Source organism: Aethalodelphis obliquidens, unplaced genomic scaffold (genome assembly GCF_003676395.1).
Source record: "Aethalodelphis obliquidens isolate GAN/ISIS:26980383/991018 unplaced genomic scaffold, ASM367639v1 scaffold116, whole genome shotgun sequence".
NCBI classification, from domain to species: Eukaryota; Metazoa; Chordata; class Mammalia; order Artiodactyla; family Delphinidae; genus Aethalodelphis; species Aethalodelphis obliquidens.
Window position 1 is genome coordinate 1,861,803 of NW_020838060.1, and position 20,178 is coordinate 1,881,980.

At 39.9% G+C, this 20,178-nt stretch overlaps 1 protein-coding gene across 2 annotated transcripts in view; it reads right to left on the reverse strand.

Moving 5' to 3' along the window:
• Positions 1-468: 468 nt before the first annotated feature.
• Positions 469-20,178, reverse strand: part of THEM4 (thioesterase superfamily member 4) — a 37,892-nt gene continuing 18,182 nt past the window's right edge. The window contains exons 3-6 of one of the 2 annotated variants that reach the window (XM_027097853.1): positions 12,540-12,696; positions 11,840-11,950; positions 4,434-4,558; positions 469-915 (exon numbers count right to left, since the gene is read on the reverse strand). In XM_027097853.1, the coding sequence (XP_026953654.1) occupies positions 875-915; positions 4,434-4,558; positions 11,840-11,950; positions 12,540-12,696 (434 nt within the window). In that variant the 3' untranslated portion in view covers positions 469-874. Of the gene's footprint in view, positions 916-4,433; positions 4,559-4,654; positions 4,857-11,839; positions 11,951-12,539; positions 12,697-20,178 lie in introns of those variants that run through there. The other variant, XR_003431000.1, reaches the window with a different exon arrangement.

Here is a 20,178-nt window from a genome sequence, read left to right on the forward strand (position 1 = left end):
ATCCAGAGAGATCTCTAGCTCCTTCCACCAAATAAGGACAGGTAAGAAGGTACCAGATATGAACCAGTAAGTGGGCCCTCACCAGAAGGTGACCATGTTGGCATCTTGATCCTGGACTTTCCATTTTAACTGTGAGCAATAAATTTCTGTTTTTTATAAGCTACCTGGTCTGTGGTATTTTGTTACAGAAGTCCAAATGGATTAAAACACTTAGGAAATGAATACAGGCTCCTTCCAGTGATGCTATTACCAATACTATGCTATTGGTAAGATACAATAACACAGCCTATGTTAAAATGGCACAGTAGTTTAATCCTTAGAATCCAAGGCAACAGATGTGAGGTATCCGATCCTACAGGAACTAGTTGTGTTTCCTACTGTAGCCAAAAAGATTTGTTTAGATACAACAAAGCTGGTTTTGTAATTTATAATGCACACACACACAACACACACACACATACACAAATATTCGTGCACCCACATATTTATTCCTTCCTTTGGTTTTCTGGCATTTCCAAGTTTGTGGTAAAAGTTTCAATATGATTTTTTTCTCCAGAATGCAATGGATCAGACATCACACCTATGCAAACTTAAGGAGCCCATTCAAATTTTAGGAGAACCAGACACTTATCCTAAGGAGACAGAAAGAACTGCTGATACTCTCACAGGGAGTGTCTCTGTGTAAAAAAGTTTGGAAGGTGGAAATGGAGCTCCTGGAATTGTATTCAAAAGACTTGTTTAGGAAGGTCCGTGTTAGCAGGCTTCACCCGATGGGGGATTCAACAGTGGGTGAGTAGAATAGGACTGAAGACAACTGCTTCTTCTGGAGGAAGGACAGCCTTACGCAGATTGGTGTGGAATTCACCAGAAGCTTTTACATCAAACTTTTTTCAGGATCCAGCTTTATAAATAAGCCTAAACAACAAAATAACAGAAGATGATTATAAGTCAACTGACTTCAATCTATCTGATGGGACTTCTCTAAGTAGAAATACATATATACACACACAAAAGCACTTTGATTCATATTGGTACATTCAGGATATCTGCCCACTCTCATTTTTCAGCCAAATTAAGAATCAACTTTTGGGGACTTCCCTGGTGGTCCAGTGGTTAAGAATCCGCCTTCCAATGCAGGGGATGCGGGTTTGATCTCTGGTTGGGGAACTAAGATCCCACATGCCGCAGGGCAACTAAGCCCACGTGCCGCAACTATTGAGCACGCAGGCCACAACTAGAGAGCCCATGTACAGCAACTACACGGCCCACGTGCTCTGGAGCCTGTGTGACACAACTAGAGAGAAGCCCCGCTCCACAATGAGGAGCCTGCGCAGCACAGTGGAGGATCCCGCAAGCTGCAATGGAGATCCTGTGTGCCCCAACCAAGACCCAACACAGCCGAAAACAAATAAAATAAAAATAATAGAATTTAAAAAAAGGAAAGAACCTTAAGAAAATTTATTAAAAAAGAATCAACTTTTGATTCTCACAATACTGTATTAGCTCTCCTGGGTAAACAGGTCCTCTGCCACTTGGTCATTTCATGGTTCATTACCACTTCCATTAGAGATAGTCAAGGAAGTGAAAGGAAGTAAAATTACAACTGAGCCATCTGTTACCTTTATGATACTGAAAGGTTTAGTGAGACAGAAAGTATAAACCACAGCCTGGAATAGGATTTTTACATTGACTGTGGATTCAAATTATTCATGATCTTCCTCCTGCTTCTTTTATCTATCATTCCAGCAAACAGCTGACACTTAAGGGAAAAATAAATTTCTTACACAAGATACAAGAAGCATTAACCATAAAGGAAAAAATTTAATAAATGTGACTATATTTACATTAAAAACTTCTGTTCATAAAAAAGATAACTTAAAGCAAATAAAAGACAACTTATATACTAGAAGGAAATATGTGCAACTTATATAGCCAACAAAAAGATTCGTTTTATAAAAAATAAAGAATTCCTATAAATCAGTTAAAAAAAAAAGAGGAAAAAAACCAATAAAAGAGGCTGAGAAAACAGGAATTTCACAGAATAGGAAACAAATATGGTCAATAAATATATGAAGAGATGCTCAGCTCCATAGGTAATCAGGGAAATGCAACTTTAGATCAAACTGAAATACCATTTTATAACCATTTGATTGGCAAAAATCAAGAAATTTGACTTTACCAATTGCTAGAAAAGATAGGGATCAACAGAATGTCATATATTGCTGGTGGGAATGTAACTTGGTACAGCTTTAGAAAACAGTCTGGCATTTCCCTGTAAGGCTGAACACTCTTATACCCTCCAACCCAGAAATTCCACTCCTAAGTATATGCCAAGCTCTTGCCCATATACACCAGCAGGAGACATGAATAAGAATGTTAATAGCAGCGCCATTCATAATAGTCAGAGGCCCACCATTAGAGGAAGAGATAAATCCCTTGTGGTATAGTCTCACAATGGAATATTATACTGCAGTAAATGAGCAAACTTCATAGCCAACAACATGGGTGAACTTCAGTAACATGAAGCTGGGTACAAAAAAAAAAATCAAGTCCCAGAAAAGCACATATAGCACAATCTCTTTTCTACAAAGTTCAAAAACAAACAACTAAACAATATATTACTTAGGCACAAATATATTCTTTTTTTTTTTTACAAATATATTCTTAATCAAACTTAAAAAAAACCCCAGTAAGGTATAAAGGAATGAAAATCACAAAATTCTAGATCAGAGTTACCTCTGAAGGAAAAATAGGAGGATGAGGTGGGGAAAAGTAATTAGGTAGGGATATAATATTATTAAGATTCTGGTTCTTGTTTGATTGTAGGTTTCAGGATGTTTATTATTAAATTAGAAAAATAAATACATTAGTGAATGAGTAAGTAAAAGATGACCATTCACGTACCAATAATGGCTCTGTATCCTAAATCAAGGATTCTGAGTAACCCAAACATGTGCATCTGAGGTCCATTAAACTAAAAAATAAAAACAACAAAAAGGGACTTCCCTGGTGGTCCAGTGGTTAAGACTCCATGCTCCCAAAGCAGGGGGCCCGGTTCGATCCCTGGTCAGGAAACTAGATCCCACGTGCTACAACTAAGATCTGGAGCAGCCAGATTAAATAAATAAATAAATAAATAAATAAATAAAACAAAACAAAAAGCATTGGATATCTAAATTGACTTGTCTAAGTCTGAAGCTACTGAAGGTGAGGCTTCCAGGACCCCTCACTTGCAAAGGCCCTGTGACAGCTGACGATATACTAAGTTACTCATTACAACAGTATTTGCAAGAGCAAAAGACTGAGAAAATATCCATGTCTAGTATCTCCAACTCCAATCCAACACAACAGTGCTCATTCTTGTTAACTCTTTTTCCATATCTGGAACGCCTCTGATGTGAGAAACTTAGCTCCCGTCACGGCTGCCAGCCTGTGCAGACGCCACCCTCTCCCTGTGGGCTCTGACACCCACGCTGCTCCCCATGGGGACTCCTTCCTTCCCATAGTTGGGCTCTGACATCCTGTGCTGGGCCACTCCCCTGTGCAGACACCCTCCACTCCACTCAGGCTCCCAGACAGCGATGGGCTGCTGTAGCCACCCCTCCCTGTGGCTTCCCCCTTATCCCCCAGCCTACCATGCCCGACTCTATCTAATAGCTTTAGAAATATTTAGGAAGGAAGGAAGGAAGGAAGGGGTGAAATGGAAGGAAGAAGAAAAAGGCAAGAGAATGGGAAGAACCTTTCTACCTTTTCTACACTGATGATAACATAAACACACTCACTGTCCTGTAGCCTGTGTTTTTCACTCAATATATAGTAATGACATATAGCTGCATATCATACAAAAAGGAGTTTCCTTATTCTTATTTATGGCACCACAATATTCCACAATAGTTTTTATGGCACACACAATATAGTTTATGGATGAACTGTAGTCTCTTTACCTGGTCTCCTATTGATAGATATTTATGTTTTGCCAATCTTTTGCTAGTCCAAATAACATTGCATGAGTAGCACAACTACTGGAACCCTAGAGCAACCTTACACATTGTAACGTTGCACACATGTTAGTATACCTATGGGATAAAATCCTGAAAATGGGTCAAAAGGAACATGACTATAATTTTGAGAGATATACCAGCTCTCTACCAGCAACCTAACACATTGTAACGTTGCACACATGATAGTATACATGTGGGATAAAATCCTGAAAATGGGTCAAAAGGTACATGACTATAACTTTGAGAGATATACCAGCTCTCTACCAGCAATGAGTAAGAATACCTTTAACTTGTTCTTTGCATGCAGGGAATTAGAATTTCTTGGCATGTATGGGTTATAAAACCAAACCAAAACAAAACGAAAACCCCCCAAAACAAAAAAACCCAAAATAAATTAAACCAAACCTAAAATAGAAAGTGGCAGCTCCTTACCTGTTGCCTCTGAGTACAGGATCTTCTCATCAACACTTCGAACAGTACAAGAAAGAAAGAATTTCCTCCCCTCAATTTTATCAAGTTGGCTATTTATCACAACAACAGAACAGAGGGGGATAGGTCTGCAGAAAAAAAAAATGAAAAAATCCAGCTTTTATCAGATTTATGTAGCATTGAGAGATGATCAGGTGCATGACAGGGGTGGAAATTTATGATACCTGGTATCAGTGGGTGCTGTTTTAGATAAAATGCTGACACCACCAGTTGCTCACACCCCCTTCCTCCCAAGCACCATTGCGCTCAGGTAGCTCCTGGGCACCCAGTCCAGAGACTGATGTTGTGGGTTAGGTTCAAAGAAATCACCAGATGATTCCAGCTCTGCGATGGCAGAGGCTGTCCCATCTGAAGGGAGCTGAAATCCTTTAAAGAAATGAAAATAGGACCATGGGATGGTCCCAGTCAGCTTCTCTCATTTTCTCTGTCAATCTCTGTCAATTTCTCACCCAATCCCCTTTAGAGTAACTGTCACTAGAAAGACACTGAATAACAAACTCCTGGTAACAGCTTAATGTGCTAATTCAGTGCTGTCCAACAGAACTTTGTGATGACAGAAATGCTCCACAGCTGAGCTGTCCAATATGGTAGCCACAGATGGCTACTGAGCACTCAAAAAGTGGTTATTGTGAATGAGAAACCGAATCTTTACATTTATTTAATTTCTATTAATTCAAATTTAAATTTATATAGCTATATGTATCTAGTGGTTACAGTCACCTCTGGGAATCTTAGAGATATAGTACTATAATGAAAAAGGTATCTCTTTAAAGGTATAATTTTAGTTGGTAGAAACATAATGTAGAGTAGGGAGATGTGTTTTATGTTCCTATAGTACCATCATGTGGGTGAAGGAACTACTCCATGTGGAAAGGAAATTAACACTCTGATTACCCCTCTGTCCAGTTTTTGCTCCCAGTAGATTTTCCTGAACTTCTCGATGGAACAACTGAGCTTTGCCAATCCAGGATTTACTAAGACCCGGGGGACATTAGGTGTTCTTGCCTGCTCAGCATCTCCCTTTCCTACTAACGTTGCGTCTTTCATTTATCCATCTGTCCTACCCCTCACCACACTCTCTCATTCACACACCTACATTCCCCTTTCTTTGGGGAATCACCTCAATTTTCAGCCCATGTAGGTTAACTAGAGTTGACAGCTGATTCTTACCCCCCATGCCCCCTGCCCCCCCGCCCCCCCAGTGACTGGTTGTGCAGGTGGGCATGGGTTGAAACTGTCAATCCTGGAGCTTGTGCTGCAGCCCTTGGGGCTGGGTTCTTTTTCTGCTGGAGTTGCTAGGCTTGCAAGATACAAGCCTGCCTGGTAGCTGTAGCACTACATTGGGAAAGGCTACCCGAGGATGAAGAAGACCTAAAGGAAAAGTGTGGCTGAGACACAGGCACAGATTCCTAATGGCATCATTGAATACCTGCACCCAGCCATAACTGTCTTCTCAACATGTAAGCCAATATGTTCCTTTTTTCCTTAAGCTATTGTGAATTAAGAGATCTATCTCTGGGACTTCCCTGGTGGTCCAGTGGTTAAGAATCTGCCTTCCAACGCAGGGGACACAGGTTTGATCCCTGGTTGGGGAACTAAGATCCCACATGCTGTGGGGCAACTAAGTCTGCGTGCCACAACTACTGAGCCCGCGTGCCTCAACTAGAGAGCCTGCGTGCTGCAACGAAAGATCCCACATGCCGCAACAAAGATCCCATGTGCTGCAACTAAGACCTACAGCCAAAAATAAAATAAATAAATAAATAAAATAAATATTAAAGGGCTCCCCTGGTGGCACAGTGGTTGAGAGTCCGCCTGCCAATGCAGGGGACATGGGTTCGTGCCCAGGTCCGGGAAGATCCCACATGCCGTGGAGCGGCTGGGCCCGTGAGCCATGGCCACTGAGCCTGTGTGTCCGGAGCCTGTGCTCCGCAATGGGAGAGGCCACAACAGTGAGCGGCCTGCGTACTGCAAAAAATAAATAAATAAAAAATAAATAAAAATAAATATTAAAAACATTACCACCACCACCGATACATTAAAAAAAAAGATCTATCCCTTACAATGAAAAATTCCTTGAATAATAAGAGAAAGGAAAAATACAAAATAATATAATAACTGTTTATAGAGTATAATTTTCTAAAGTTCACATGAATCTCAAGGGATCCTGAATAGCCAAAGCAATCTTGAAAAAGAAGAAAAAAGTTGGAAGTCCCACACATCTTGATTTCAAAACATATTACAAAACTACAATAATCAAGACAGTGTGGTACTGGCATAAAGACAGACATATAGATTAATGGAATAGAACAGACAGCGTAGAAATAAACCCTCTCATATATGGTCAAATGAATTTCTACAAGTGACCAATACCACTCAATGGGGAAAGGACAGTCTCTTCAAGTGGTGCTGGGAAAACTGGATATCCACATGTAGAAGAATGATGTTGGACCCTTACCTTAAACCATATACAAAAAATAATGTGAAATGGACTGAAGACCTCCATTGGGGAAAAGCTTCATGACATTGGGTTTGGCAATGATTTCTTGGATATGACACCAAAGGTACAGACAACAAAATAAAAAAAATAGACAAATGGGACTACATCAAACTTAAAAACTTCTGTGCATCAAAGGACACAATCAACAGAGTAAAACAGCAACCTAAAAAATCGGTTGCAAATCATATATCTGATAAGGGGTTAATATCCAGAATATATAAAGAACTCCTACAATTCAACAACAAAAAAACTCACAAAAACCTGATTTAAAAAATGCTTCTTCAAGTGAAGGACTTGAATAGACATTTCTCCAAAGATGATATACAAATGGCCAACAAGCATACGAAAAGATGCTCAATGTCACTAATCATTCAAAAAATGCAAATCAAAGCACAGTGAGCTATCACCTCACATCTATTACATTGGCTACTATTAAAAAACAAAACAAAACCCAAATAACAAGTCGTGGTGAAGATGTGGAGAAACTGGAACCCTTATGCATCGCTGGTGGGACTGTAAAGTGGTGCAGCAGCAATGGAAGACAGTATAGTAGTTCCTCAAAAAATTAAAAGTAGAATTACCATGTAATCTAGCAATCCCACTCTGCGTATACATCCAAAAGAACTGAAAGCAAGACCTCACAGAGATCTGCACACCCATGTTCATTATAGCATTATTCACAATAGCCAAGAGGTGGTAGCAACCCAAATATCCATCAACAAATGAAAGAATAAACAAAATGTGGTATATACATACAATGGAATATTATTCAGCCTTACAAAGGAAGGATATCCTGTTATATGCTACAACATGGATGAATCTTGAAGACATTATGCTAAGTGAAATAAGCCAGTCATAAAAAGACAAATACTGTATGATTCCACTTATATGATGTAACAACAGTAGTCAGATTCACAGAAACAGAAAGTAGAATTATGGTTGTCAGGGGCTGAGGGAAGGGGGATATGGGAAATTATTGTTTAATGGGTATAGAGTTGCAGTTTTGCAAGATGAAAAAGTTCTGGAGATCTGTTTCACAACAGTGTAAATATACTTAATACTACTGAAACTGTACATTTAAAAAAGGTTAGGACACTAAATTTTATGTTATGCCTTTTTTTTAACTATAGCTAGAAATTTAAAAAATATTTTAAAAATATAAGGCATGAAAGATGTTAAATCTGAAGTATCAGAGTGAACTCATGACCTTATTAAACATTAATAACTTTCCAGCTCTGACACTGTAATAGCCTAGCAGAAAGGTCATCCTGCCCACCATGAGAATACATGTGGAACAATCTAATATTTTTCTGGTCTTCAGCACTATTCTCCATTAAAAGGAATCAGGGATCTTTGTAAACTAGCTATTCTATGTCTTGGCACAGATGAACCTTACTGTTGTTAGAAGTAAAAGTAATGATAATAACAACAATGTTAATGATAAAAATAACAAGCAGCTAACACTTACTGAGTACTTGTTATGGGGCCAGATTCTGTCCTAGATGCTTTGCATGGGTTAATTCATTTATTGCTCACAATGACCCTATGAGGAAGGTATTATTATCCTTTTTTTAAAGATGAGGACATTGAAGCACAGAGAGGTTAAGTAACTTGTTGAAGGTCACACAGCTAATAAGTGGCAAAATGGGCATTTGAACCTGTTCCAATGTCTGTCCTCTTAACTAGTGATTATACTGTCTCTCAGGAGACAAGAGTACTTAAAAGCTAGCACAAGGAGTCAGATAGCACAAGGAGTCAGTCTAAAGAGACTTCTATCGGCCAAATGTAACATAAGCATAGAAAAGAGGGTGATAATTGTAGTTAACTACATTATGGAAAGTTCCTAATGATTCTCAAAAAAAGGAAAAGCTAGCTCAAGGAGTATAAAACCATAGCTATAATTCAAGGACAACTATGATAGGATAAGTTTAATTTTTTAAGCAGTTTACACATAGAGAAGAGTATTGACAAGTAAGTGTTTCTTCTATAAAGTATGTATCTGTCTTATATGTATTTTACTCTGTAGAAGTAGGAAATGGTAGACACAGAGTAAGGGGTGTACAGGTAAGGTTTGGGGAGGCTGTATTCAAAGAATTATGCTTACACACACCATGGCATAAGCAAACCAATAGTTTTCTTAGCTGTAAAGTGTGGGTAGAGGTATGTAGAGGATACCTATGTTCATCAAGGAGTCTTTCATGTGTTAGTCAAAAAGGCTTGAGAGTCTGCATGAACAAGGCAAAGACTTGTACAGCCCTTAGCATCTGCATTAGGACTGTTACCTCTTATGTTCCCCCAAAGTGTGTGAGGTGCAGGTGAGCTGACAGGTGAAAAGAATATTTATGCACATTCAGTGGATTTACATCCATGGATGTATGCCATTTGGGGGTTCAAAGTCCTGCATAATCTCCATAAGAACCCCCAATAATCCCCTCCTCCACACCAATAGGCAGAGAACTGTGAGGAAGCCAAACAATTCTGTAAAATGCAAGAATTATTCCCTTAACAAAATGCAAGAATTATTCCCCTAACAGAAAGGACTGATTACAGAAAAGAACCAGCTAGAAAGAAGGTGAATGTCTTGCCCAGTTGAATATCCCTGAAAGAAAACTACAGAGACACTTGTCCTATCTCCTGAGAGATGTTACCTCTGCCAATTAAATGAGATGCATTTAATTGTAGGTAATCAGTAAACCAAGGCAGAATAAATATGACTAAGACAAGTAGATTTAGATACTAAATAAGGGGAAGTACTAGGTTGTAAGGACAGGTGTAGATTTGGAAAGTCCCCCGACACAGCAAGGAATTCTCAACTCCAAGAGGAGCTCAGCCTCATGAATTCAGGCTCATGTTCCAATCATCTTCAAAGGCAAAATCCTGTCATATCAAGAATCACCAGGTTGACGGATTAGAACCTACAAATTTCGCTGATATGAGTTGGTTTCTTTACAGTCTGACACAATTGCCATAAGCCTGGGGAGTTTATAAGAATGAGTTATTCTAACCTCAGGAAAATATAGGTATTGACAGCCTGAAGAAATTAATCAAACCCAGAATGAAAAAAATTTAATAGGCTAAGTGTAGCTGAAATAATAAGTTTTGTTAATCACTGAGATAATTTTGCTTAGAAAAAACTACCATACTAGGCTTGTTATTTTCTTTACTGAATTAGTTAAATCTGATTGTTTTTAATTAATGCTTTAGTATTTAAAATAATTTATATTGTATTATTTATAAGCATGGATTTATTAATACGTCTGTGGTTGTGTTAGCTGCTGACAATGAATTTATTTGAGGTGATAGTGATAGCAGTTAAGGGACCACTTTCCCAATCTCCCTTAATGCTAATGAGATTAAATGGGTGTGCTGTGTAGTACTTCCAGGAAGTCTCTTTGAAAGAGAGAAGACAGCTCTTCCCCCCCTTCCTCAATCCTGCTGTGTAGGACATGTGATGATGGCTCTTGCTGCCACTCTGGACTGTAAAAAATGAGCTACAAAGAGCCTGCATCTCTAGGAACCAGGGAGCTACCATACTAGATTTCTTTCACATGATAAATTTCTATCTTAAGTCATTTTTATTTTGAAGTTACTAATATTGGCAGCTGGGGAGGAGGAAGTTAAAGCAGCTGGCCTCCAATTTATTCACTTTGTGTGTGTGTGTGTGTGTGTGTGGTGGGTAGCAAAGGGAAACACTCCTGGGAAAAAAAAGGAGGCAAGTGACACTGTCTGATTTTTTCTCAGTGGGCCTGCAGGTAAATAGACCAGGAGTTGGCAAACTATGTTTCACTGGCCAGCTGCCTGTTTTGTAAATAAAATTTTACTGGAACACAGCTATACCCATTTATTTATATATTGTCTGTGGCTGCTTTTGTGCAGAGTTGACTAGTTGTGCCAGAAACTGTATGGCCTGCAAAGCATAAAACATTTATAGAAAAAGCTGTGATGACCCCTGAAATAAACTAATGATATTTGCTAGGGGGAAGAGTCCTTTTCTATAGAGTAGGATAGTAGCCCTGAGTAGGATATGCCTGGCTAAGTATTACTTAAAGTATTCAATAAGTAAACCCACAATCTATGAAGCATGGCTCCCTGATGACTGCCACATAAGCCATACAACTCTCGGGTATAAAATGGAGATGTTCCTACATGCTTCCTACTGTGTGAAATAATAACCCACAGAACCTTGTTTGGAGAGCTCTATTGAACTCTGTTCTTAAACTCTGTTCTGCCCTATTGCTCTCTTTCTCTGTGCCTATGCCAGTATCCATACTATTTGACTTAGAGATATAGCTGCATAATTGAAGAATTAAATAAGCTCATGCTGAGCTTTGTTTTTGACGGATACCAAACTTTTCTTGCTGCCCTTTTACTTCTTTGTGCGAAGTTATGTAAAACTTACATTTTGTTATGTAGTGGATGTTGGTGCTTCACTCAGATCCCCTTCAATCCTTTTTTCACCTTTGTTTTTTGGATATTTTTCTTACAGCCTGCTTTGCGCAAACACAGTGAGCAAGAAGTACCTGGGAATTTATAGTCCCCAGGATAGCCCTTATCCTATGATGACGTGTGAGAGAATATGAGGACTCCAGCTCCCTTGCCTGAGGTAGGGAAAATACTGAGGCACACATTTCACTCCAGAGTTCCTTACATGATCAGGCTGAAGCTACCCTTTGCAGGACTGAGCGCCTAACCTTGGGTGGCTTCTTCCCCTTCCTTGTCCTTCTTCTACACCCTAGATAGTTTCCTCTGGGAGTACTTCCTTTCTTGCATAGAAATCCTTTTCTCAGGGTCTGCTGCTGGGGAACCTGACTTACGACATCTAAGAAGCAAAGAATACCCATGACTTTACCTTTTAAAATTGATGTTGAGATTGGCAGTCATGACAATTCCCCCAGGTATAGCTGCACACATACCAACAGTAGCATCAATCATTGTTGCAATGGCACCTCCATGAAGGAATCTAGTTACAAGAGGAAAAGAGAAATGTGTTCACAAGTTCTGAAAACAGCCCCTTAAGAGAGAAAAATTATCCAAGCCTCCCATATAATCTACTTCTGAAAGTTCCACTTAATTCATGTTCAATGTACTGAATGTCAAATTATATCCATGTTCTCACCTTCATTTTGTTCATAGCATAACACTGTAGTATTTGTAACAAAGCCAGAACCTAATGATAACCAGGTCACAAGCAAGCAAAAAGCTAAAATCCAATTTAGAAAATTTATATTATGTTTTTATTAAACTAACTATACACATCATTGTTTAAAAATTTAGGAAATGAAGATAAACAGAAGAAAAAGAAATTAAAAATTATAGGGCTATCTAGTGACAAACCAATATTAACATGTTAATGATACTCTCTAAAATTATACTCTTTTGCCCTATGTCCTATACTTCTGTCATTTAATAATTTACAGTAAACATCTATCCATATCAATAAACATAAATCTACATTACCATTTTAATGTCTTCATTGTAGTCCATGGATACAGGGCGATACAATAAGATAACAACCTCTTAGATCCACATTTCTAGGCTATCATTCTTACCCAGGTACCCCTTGCAGATAAGGACCTCCTTGAAACAAGCAAACTGTCCTTTTCTCATCATCATTATAGAATATCACATATTCAAAGCCCAGGCCATCCTCATAGCCTCTGGTGAAGAGCTGGGCCTGTGACAGTTGTTCTTTCACAAGCTTTGAGTCTGTAAGCAAATGAAGTGGATGGGCACATGAGAAACAGGTATGAGAAAAATACCATGACAGAGACAAATATCTGTACCCTGCAAGAATCACAGGTCAATGGATGATTGATTAAAATGCCAACCAGGTGCAAAACTGAAGGGGCTGGGAGGGTCCCAAAGAAACAGAATACAGGATCTTTGCTCCAGTGGAATTAGTCTAACTGGGAACATAGTAAAAATAAATGAAATCAAAACAAAGTACTAACACATGGCAATCATGAAATATAGTACATAAATACAAAGGGTATATGGAATAAAATAGTAAGGTATAGACAGAAATCCTTCTTAGAATAAGTGTGATTTAGATGAAATTTAAAGAAAGTGAGTAATGTAACAGTAGAGAGGTTTTCCTTGCAGACGTGAGTTTAGCCTGAGCAGAAGATAGTTATCATACTGAATCAGAAACAGAGGCACGTCAGTCCAGTATTCAATGTGATTATGACTCCTGAGTCTCCAACTCAGGGTTAGAACCATTAGGGCTCATGAAATCAAATTAGTGGGTTGTAGGCAGACTTTAAAAAGAAAATGAATGCTTCACATATATCCTGGATAAGTACCAGTGTGCTCATTTAGATATGTTTTTTTCAATTATACAACTGTGCACAAGTTGTGTGTTCTGGGTAGTGAGTCAAAATGTAGGTAACTTCAAAATAAAGACTGAAAGCTACTGCTGAGGGAAGGGCATGTTTGTCCTTTAATACCCATTTTAAGATTTAATTCCCCAAACTCTTAGCTTTCTTTCACAGCTCATCATGATTTGCCATGTATAACGGTGATTCTTTTATTGATACCAAATTTACATTTACAAACTTGGAAAAGGATATGAGATGAGAAGATCTGGGAGAAGTGGGGAGGACAAGGGAGGATATTATTTAGGCCTTGAGCATCTGGGGGCAGGCACCCTGTCTCTTGGACTTTGTGTGCTCAACAACTGACAGATAGGCACATACTATATGTGCTCTAGCAGTGGCTGAGAAACTGAATGATTTGGAAGGCCAGACAAAGAAACTTAAAATTGAGAATCAGTCTTGTGGTACAGTAGAAAAGAACCTTGTTTTGGAAGGTGGGAAATTTTTCATGACTTAGCTTTGGCCTAGAATTTGCTCCCTTCTCCATACTTTATCCATACAGTGAGGAGATAAACCTAAATGACCTATAAGATCTGTTCCAACTCTAACACTCTGGGACTTCAGGATAAGATAGGCATCAAACCCTTCTAATTTTTTAGCTAGGAGTTCAAAATTTCTGGTTTAGATTACTAAACCTTGAGGTTACCTCATAAAAATGGGAAAAATAAAGATGATGGGGGAAGTCTGTTAGAAATGCAGAATATTGGGCTCTACCCCTGACCTACTGAAGCTGAACCTACATTTTAACAAGATTACCAGGTGCTTCAAATCCATGTTAAAATCTGAGAGGAACTGATCTTTTAAGACATGGGATAACACTGAAGGTAGCAGAGGAGTAACATGATCAGATCTGAATTTTGAATCACTCTGCTAGCTGGACGAAAGGAGAGGGATAAGAAAGGTGAGTGAGAAGATCACTGAAACACTATAAAATCACAATCACCCAACTTTTCTGCTTGTGGGCTGATTTTCTCCAGTTATGTTCAGCTACGTGAGGGCCTGTGCAAATAAGAGATGGCAGATGTTTAGATTCATCCAGGGCTGGGGTTTTCCTAGATAAGTATGCTACAGAAGTTCAGATAAAAGAAGGCTATGGGGACAATGAGAAAGTAGAGGACTCAATGAACTGAAGGTATTAATGAGGCCAAAGAATTTTTTCTGTGGGGCCTTCGAACAAGTAAGCTGGAAGGAAAAAGGTTGTGGTCAGAAAAAGGATGTCTAAATGTGTGGATTTCGAGGTTGTGCACTTTCTGAAGATGATAAGGCTCAAGATGTCCTCAGGAGTGCATTGCTGGGGCTGTGTAAAAGAAAGGTCATAGGTGATGAGAAGGTAAATAAACTGAGGAGCCATGGTGTGGACGGTGGGTTGCTGAGAATGGTGAATAGAGTTGGGTAGAGAGGAAAACAGTTAACCAGGTGCTGAAATACTCAACATATAGGGAAAAGTTGGTAGATGATAGCTACAAGAAGGGGAAGTTGAGGGTGACAAAGTCGGAAAAAGTGAGATGGTATAAACCTCAAAAGGAATGGGGGTTTTCTAAGAAGGAGGGGAAATAATAATTTGAAAGCAAGTATGGGTAGCAAGGAGGACCTCAAACTCCCCCCTCTTCTGAGAGGGTCAAGTTTCCGACAAGAGACGATAGTTAGGTTGGATGAAGGGATGAGCAGAAACATGTGGGAACTGAACCCTGGAAACTACTGACATTTAAGGAGTGGGTAGAAGGAGAAAGGGAAAATTGGTCAGAGATTTGTGAAAGCCAAGAGACAAAACATTTCAAGGAGAATGAGATTAACAGTTAGGTCCAGCACAGTAAGGGCTGAAAAATGCTCACAAAATACGGCAATTAGGTCGCTAGTGGCTTAAGTGAAGAAATTTCAGTAGAGCTATTAGAGTGGAAGCCAGATTGCACTGGGTTAAGGACATTCAATTAATTTTGTGATATGATAAATAGTTAGAATGGAATTAGTAACACAAATTACTAATTTCCCCCTTCATTTGTAAAACAGAGTTAATTCTTATTTCTCTCTATATTGGTGGTTCTATAAAGAAACTTATGAACTCTACCATTTTTCTTGGTTAAGGTAGTTTTATTTTTGTTTCATTCATTTCTTTGGCTGTGTTGGGTCTTCATTGCTGCACGGGCTTTCTCTAGTTGCGGTGAGCAGGGGCTACTCTTTGTTGAGGTGTGTGGATTTCTCATTTCAGTGGCTGCTCTTGTTGCAGGGCATGGGCTCTAGGTGCGTGGGCTTCAGTAGCTGCAGCACACGGGCTCAGTAGTTGTGGTGCTTGGGCTCAGTAGTTGTGGTTGGAGGGTCCTAGAGCATGTGAGCTTCAGTAGTTGTGGCGCAAGGGCCTAGTTGCTCTGTGGCATGTGGGATCTTCCTGGACCAGGGACTGAACCCGTCCCCTGCACCAGCAGGCGGATTCCCAACCACTGCGTCACCAGGGAAGCCCGTTTCACTCATTTCTTCAGCAAATATTGAAGTATTCAGCAAATACCATGAGGAAACGGAGGCAAAAAAAGGTAAAGTAACTTGCTCAAGGTCACACAGCTTTAAGTTGTAGAACCAGAATTTGAACCCACTCACTATATTTCAACCATGAAATTAGTTAAGTTGTCAGCTTTTGGATGGCCTCTAAAGCCGTGTGACTGCATGAGATTACCAACAGAGTTTAGCGAAGCAAGGAGTACTAAGGAGTGAGACATGGGGCACCCTAACATTGTTTGAGGACGAGGAGGAACTGGCAAAAGAAACTAAAAAGGAAGAACCAGTGAAGTAGAAGACTGTGGTGTCCTGGAAGCCAAGTTCAAGGAGAAAGGAGTTATCAGCTGTGCCAAAAGCTGAGCAAGGTCATTGGTTAGGAACATGAAGGTCACTGGTGACAGTAGTTTTGACGGAGTGGTGGGAGTGAGAGTCTGCTTGGAGAGGTTTAAGAGAGACCAGGGAGAGAGAAACCCAGTGTGGCATGTCTGTACACTGATGAGAAAGATCTAGCAGAAAGGGATATCCTTAAGTAGGCCAAAGGGATAGAATACAGTGCACCAATAGAAGGCTTGGCCTCTCATAAGAGTACGGTCAGTTCATTCATAACAGGAAAAAGCAGAACATCGGGCACAGACGCAGGGAAGAGGGTAAATGAGGTAGGGGTTGCTTGGAAATTCTCTTCTGATTGCTTTTGTTTTCTGTGAAACAGGAGGCAAGGTCAGCTGAGAGTGAGGCTTCAGAAAAAGAAGGTAGGAAATAGTCATCTAGGAGAGCAGGAGAGTGAGTAGACGAGGGAAAAATGAAATATGATTGTCAGGCAATGTTAAGGGCCTACTTGAGGTCATTAAAAAAAAAAAAACATTGGGCTTCCCCGGTGGCACAGTGGTTGAGAATCCGCCTGCCAATGCAGGGAACACGGGTTCGATCCCTGGTCCGGGAAGATCCCACATGTTGCAGAGCAACTAAACTCGTGTGCCACAACTACTGAGCCTGTGCTCTAGAATCTGTGAGCCACAACTACTGAGCCCACGTGCCGCAACTACTGAAGCCTGTGCTCCTAGAGCCCATGCTCCACAATGAGAGAAGTCACCGCAATGAGAAGCCCGTGCACTGCAACGAAGTGTAGCCCCTGCTTGCTGCAACTAGAGAAAGGCTGCGTGAGCAACAAAGACACAACGCAGCCAAGAGTAAATTAATTAACTAATTAATTAATAACAAAAAATAAACTGGTGGCTTAGGCTACCTCGGGGAGTTACTCACTTTTCCCTGGGCATCTCCCAGGTATACATGAGGTATATGTGCTAATAAACTTCTGGTTTTTCTTTTTTCTTTTTTAAAGAAAGCAACGGGCAGAAAAGAAGGCAGTCCACTGTTCCTCCCAATTCCTATATGAGGGATCTCCTTTTTTTTGTTGTTATTAAAGTGCATTTAGTTTTTTCACAACATGTATCACCATCTGACCTACTTTGTTTTTTTTTTTTAGTGGTTTGTCTCTCATCACTAGAGTGTTCACTACAGGAGGGAAGAGATTTTAGGTAAAAAAAAAACCAAGTAGAGCATCTTAAGCAGGTTCCCTTGTGTGTGTTTCTTCCCTTCCTTCTTATCTTTCTTCGTCCTACAAATATGTATAAGGCACTTACTATGTATCAGGTACTGTTCTAAGCACTGGAGATATAGTGGGGAATAAAACATACAAAAATCTCTGCCCTTATGAAATGTCAACTATGAACTGGTATTTTCCATTGGCACTTGCCATCTACCTCTGCAAGGATTAAATCATGTGCTGCTGCAGCTGCTGATTTTCGACACCCCCTGAAAGGAGTTCAGCGTGGAGAGCAGAAATGAGGCATCCTGTGCTCTGGGAAAAACTGGCAGAAAAGGTCTTCAGATAGTTAGATATTTTCAGGAGCCAATTTTATGAGCCCAATTCTTGTATCTCCTCATATCTAGAAAAGCACTAAAATCCTTCACGGTGACGTCTGCTCCTTGTGACTGGCAGTAACCTTCACTAGAGACTTGCTCGATTGCATGCATTCCCCCTCCACCAAAATCACATATATACTTATCTTCCTCCCCTATCTCTTTGGAGCAGTTTTTCAGAGCTATCTGAAATGCTGTCTCCTGGGTTGCAGTCCTCATTTTGCCCAAAATAAAACTTAACTCGCAACTCTCACGTTGTGCATTTTTTTTTCAAGTTGACAGTTTTATGGCAACCACGAAGGGACCCAGAGTGGACTTCTCTCCTTCGTCTAAACTGTACGAGGAACCGGAGCCTTGGTACCAGCAGAGAGGCCCCTTGCACCCATCTGCCTCCTTGGAGAGTCCAGATGAATTTGGGTAAGTCTCTCCTGGTTCTCAGATCTCCCGTGTTGGTTGATGATCCTGAGTTTTATTTGGTAGAGTAGCAAGTACCTGCCTCCTCCCAGTTGAAAGATATGGGGTGGGGGCCCTGGTTAAAAGATACCAGGGAAATATCCACCCAGTTGAAAGATACTGGGGGAGGCTCGGTTGAAAGATACCAGGGAATACTCACCCAGGTGAAAGATACTGTGGAGGGGGAGCTGGTTGAAAGATACCAGGGTTTGCTCAGTTGTAGGAGACTGAGTGGTCTGCACTGAGTAGTTAGGTAAGAGGCCGATCTGATGCTTTTCCTCAGTTCAGCTGCCTTAATAGAATTTGTCAAGATAAAAGTGAAGATATTATATGAGAGCTTTGCTCCGAAGAAAGGGCACAAGAATCCTCCCAGCCTGTTCTGGCTTTCTCAGTCGCCTGAGAAATTTACAAGAGTGGTGGAGGCAGGGTCCTCATGCCATGCAGTGATCCCATAGGGAAACCTACTCATTAATTAAAAGGCTTCCTCATCCAGCGGCATGCATAAGAATTGGCCATTCAGTGATCTGAGCACCCGCGGTGGCGTTAGACCACTGAAGGGAGAAACTGAGACATGTTAAGAGGGCTGAAACAACTCCGGGGTGATGCCTAGAGGAGCTAAGCTCACAAGCAGCACACTGGCCCACCACACAATTTCACTAGTCAATTTTATCCCTGACAAATTCAACTTAAAATGGGAGATAGAACATTCAGTTTCAAACACAGAAACAAGGGGCATCAGAAAGCCAGCCTCTGACTAACACTCCAGGCAGGTTTATGTATGTACAAAACTCATATTTGCAAATACCTACTTAATTGGGGAAATATACCAAAGGAGATCTCAACCTAAAATGACCAAATTGGGGTTCTTTTGATATTTTAAAATTAATATTTTTGCACACACAGTTAGAAAAAAGCCAGTCATGAGATCAAACAGACTGAATGGAATGGTTACTTTGATTGGTATCTAGAAGCTTCTAAAAGAGGAAATGATAGAGTAACTTCTTTTCAGGAAACCAACAATTAATTACTTGAAACTATATCAGACCAACTTTTTAAAACCATTAAAAAGAAAGAAAAGGGGGTATCTATGAAAATTATGAACCTTCAATTGTGCCAGTTAAGTACACAATGCCAGTCGAAGGTTAACCAACCCCCATTTAATTCCCAACTAGTAGAGAAAGCTAGTTTGAAGGAAAAAAAGAACCTCAAAAAACAGAAACATATCTCTTCAGAATTCTGACCCTGAGGAACAAGTCCTACTAGGAGAACTTGATTTTCTCTCCCTGTGCCTTGAAACTAGGGCTCTCAGGAACAATGATCTTATATAGACCAGCTCTAAGTCCTGAATCTGAGGAAAATACAGGGAACAAAGCCTTTAAAATTCTTTCTTATTCCAACTGTTAGTTATAAACTAGTGAGTTTTACATTTTGATATCTGATTCATGACTAAGTTTAGAAAATGAAGCTATATAGATCTCTCGTTGTGTCTCTCTAGATATATGTATGTCTCAGTATGTGTGTCCCTTTGGATAATGCTGCTGAGGTTAATTTGTAAATGACCTCTACTTAACTGGCTTAAGAAAAAGTAAGCACTGACATTCACAGAAAGATAGACAAGATGAAAAGGCAGAGGGCTATGAACCAGATGAAGGAACAAGATAAAACCCCAGAAAAACAACTAAATGAAGCGGAGATAGGCAACCTTCCAGAAAAAGAATTCAGAATAATGATAGTGAAGATGATCCAGGACCTCGGAAAAAGAATGGAGGCAAAGATCAAGAAGATGCAAAAAATGTTTGACAAAGACCTAGAAGAATTAAAGAACAAACAAACAAAGATAAACAATACAATAACTGAAATGAAAACTACACTAGAAGGAATCAATAGCAGAATAACTGAGGCGGAAGAACGGATAAGTGACCTGGAAGACAGAATGGTGGAATTCACTGCTGCA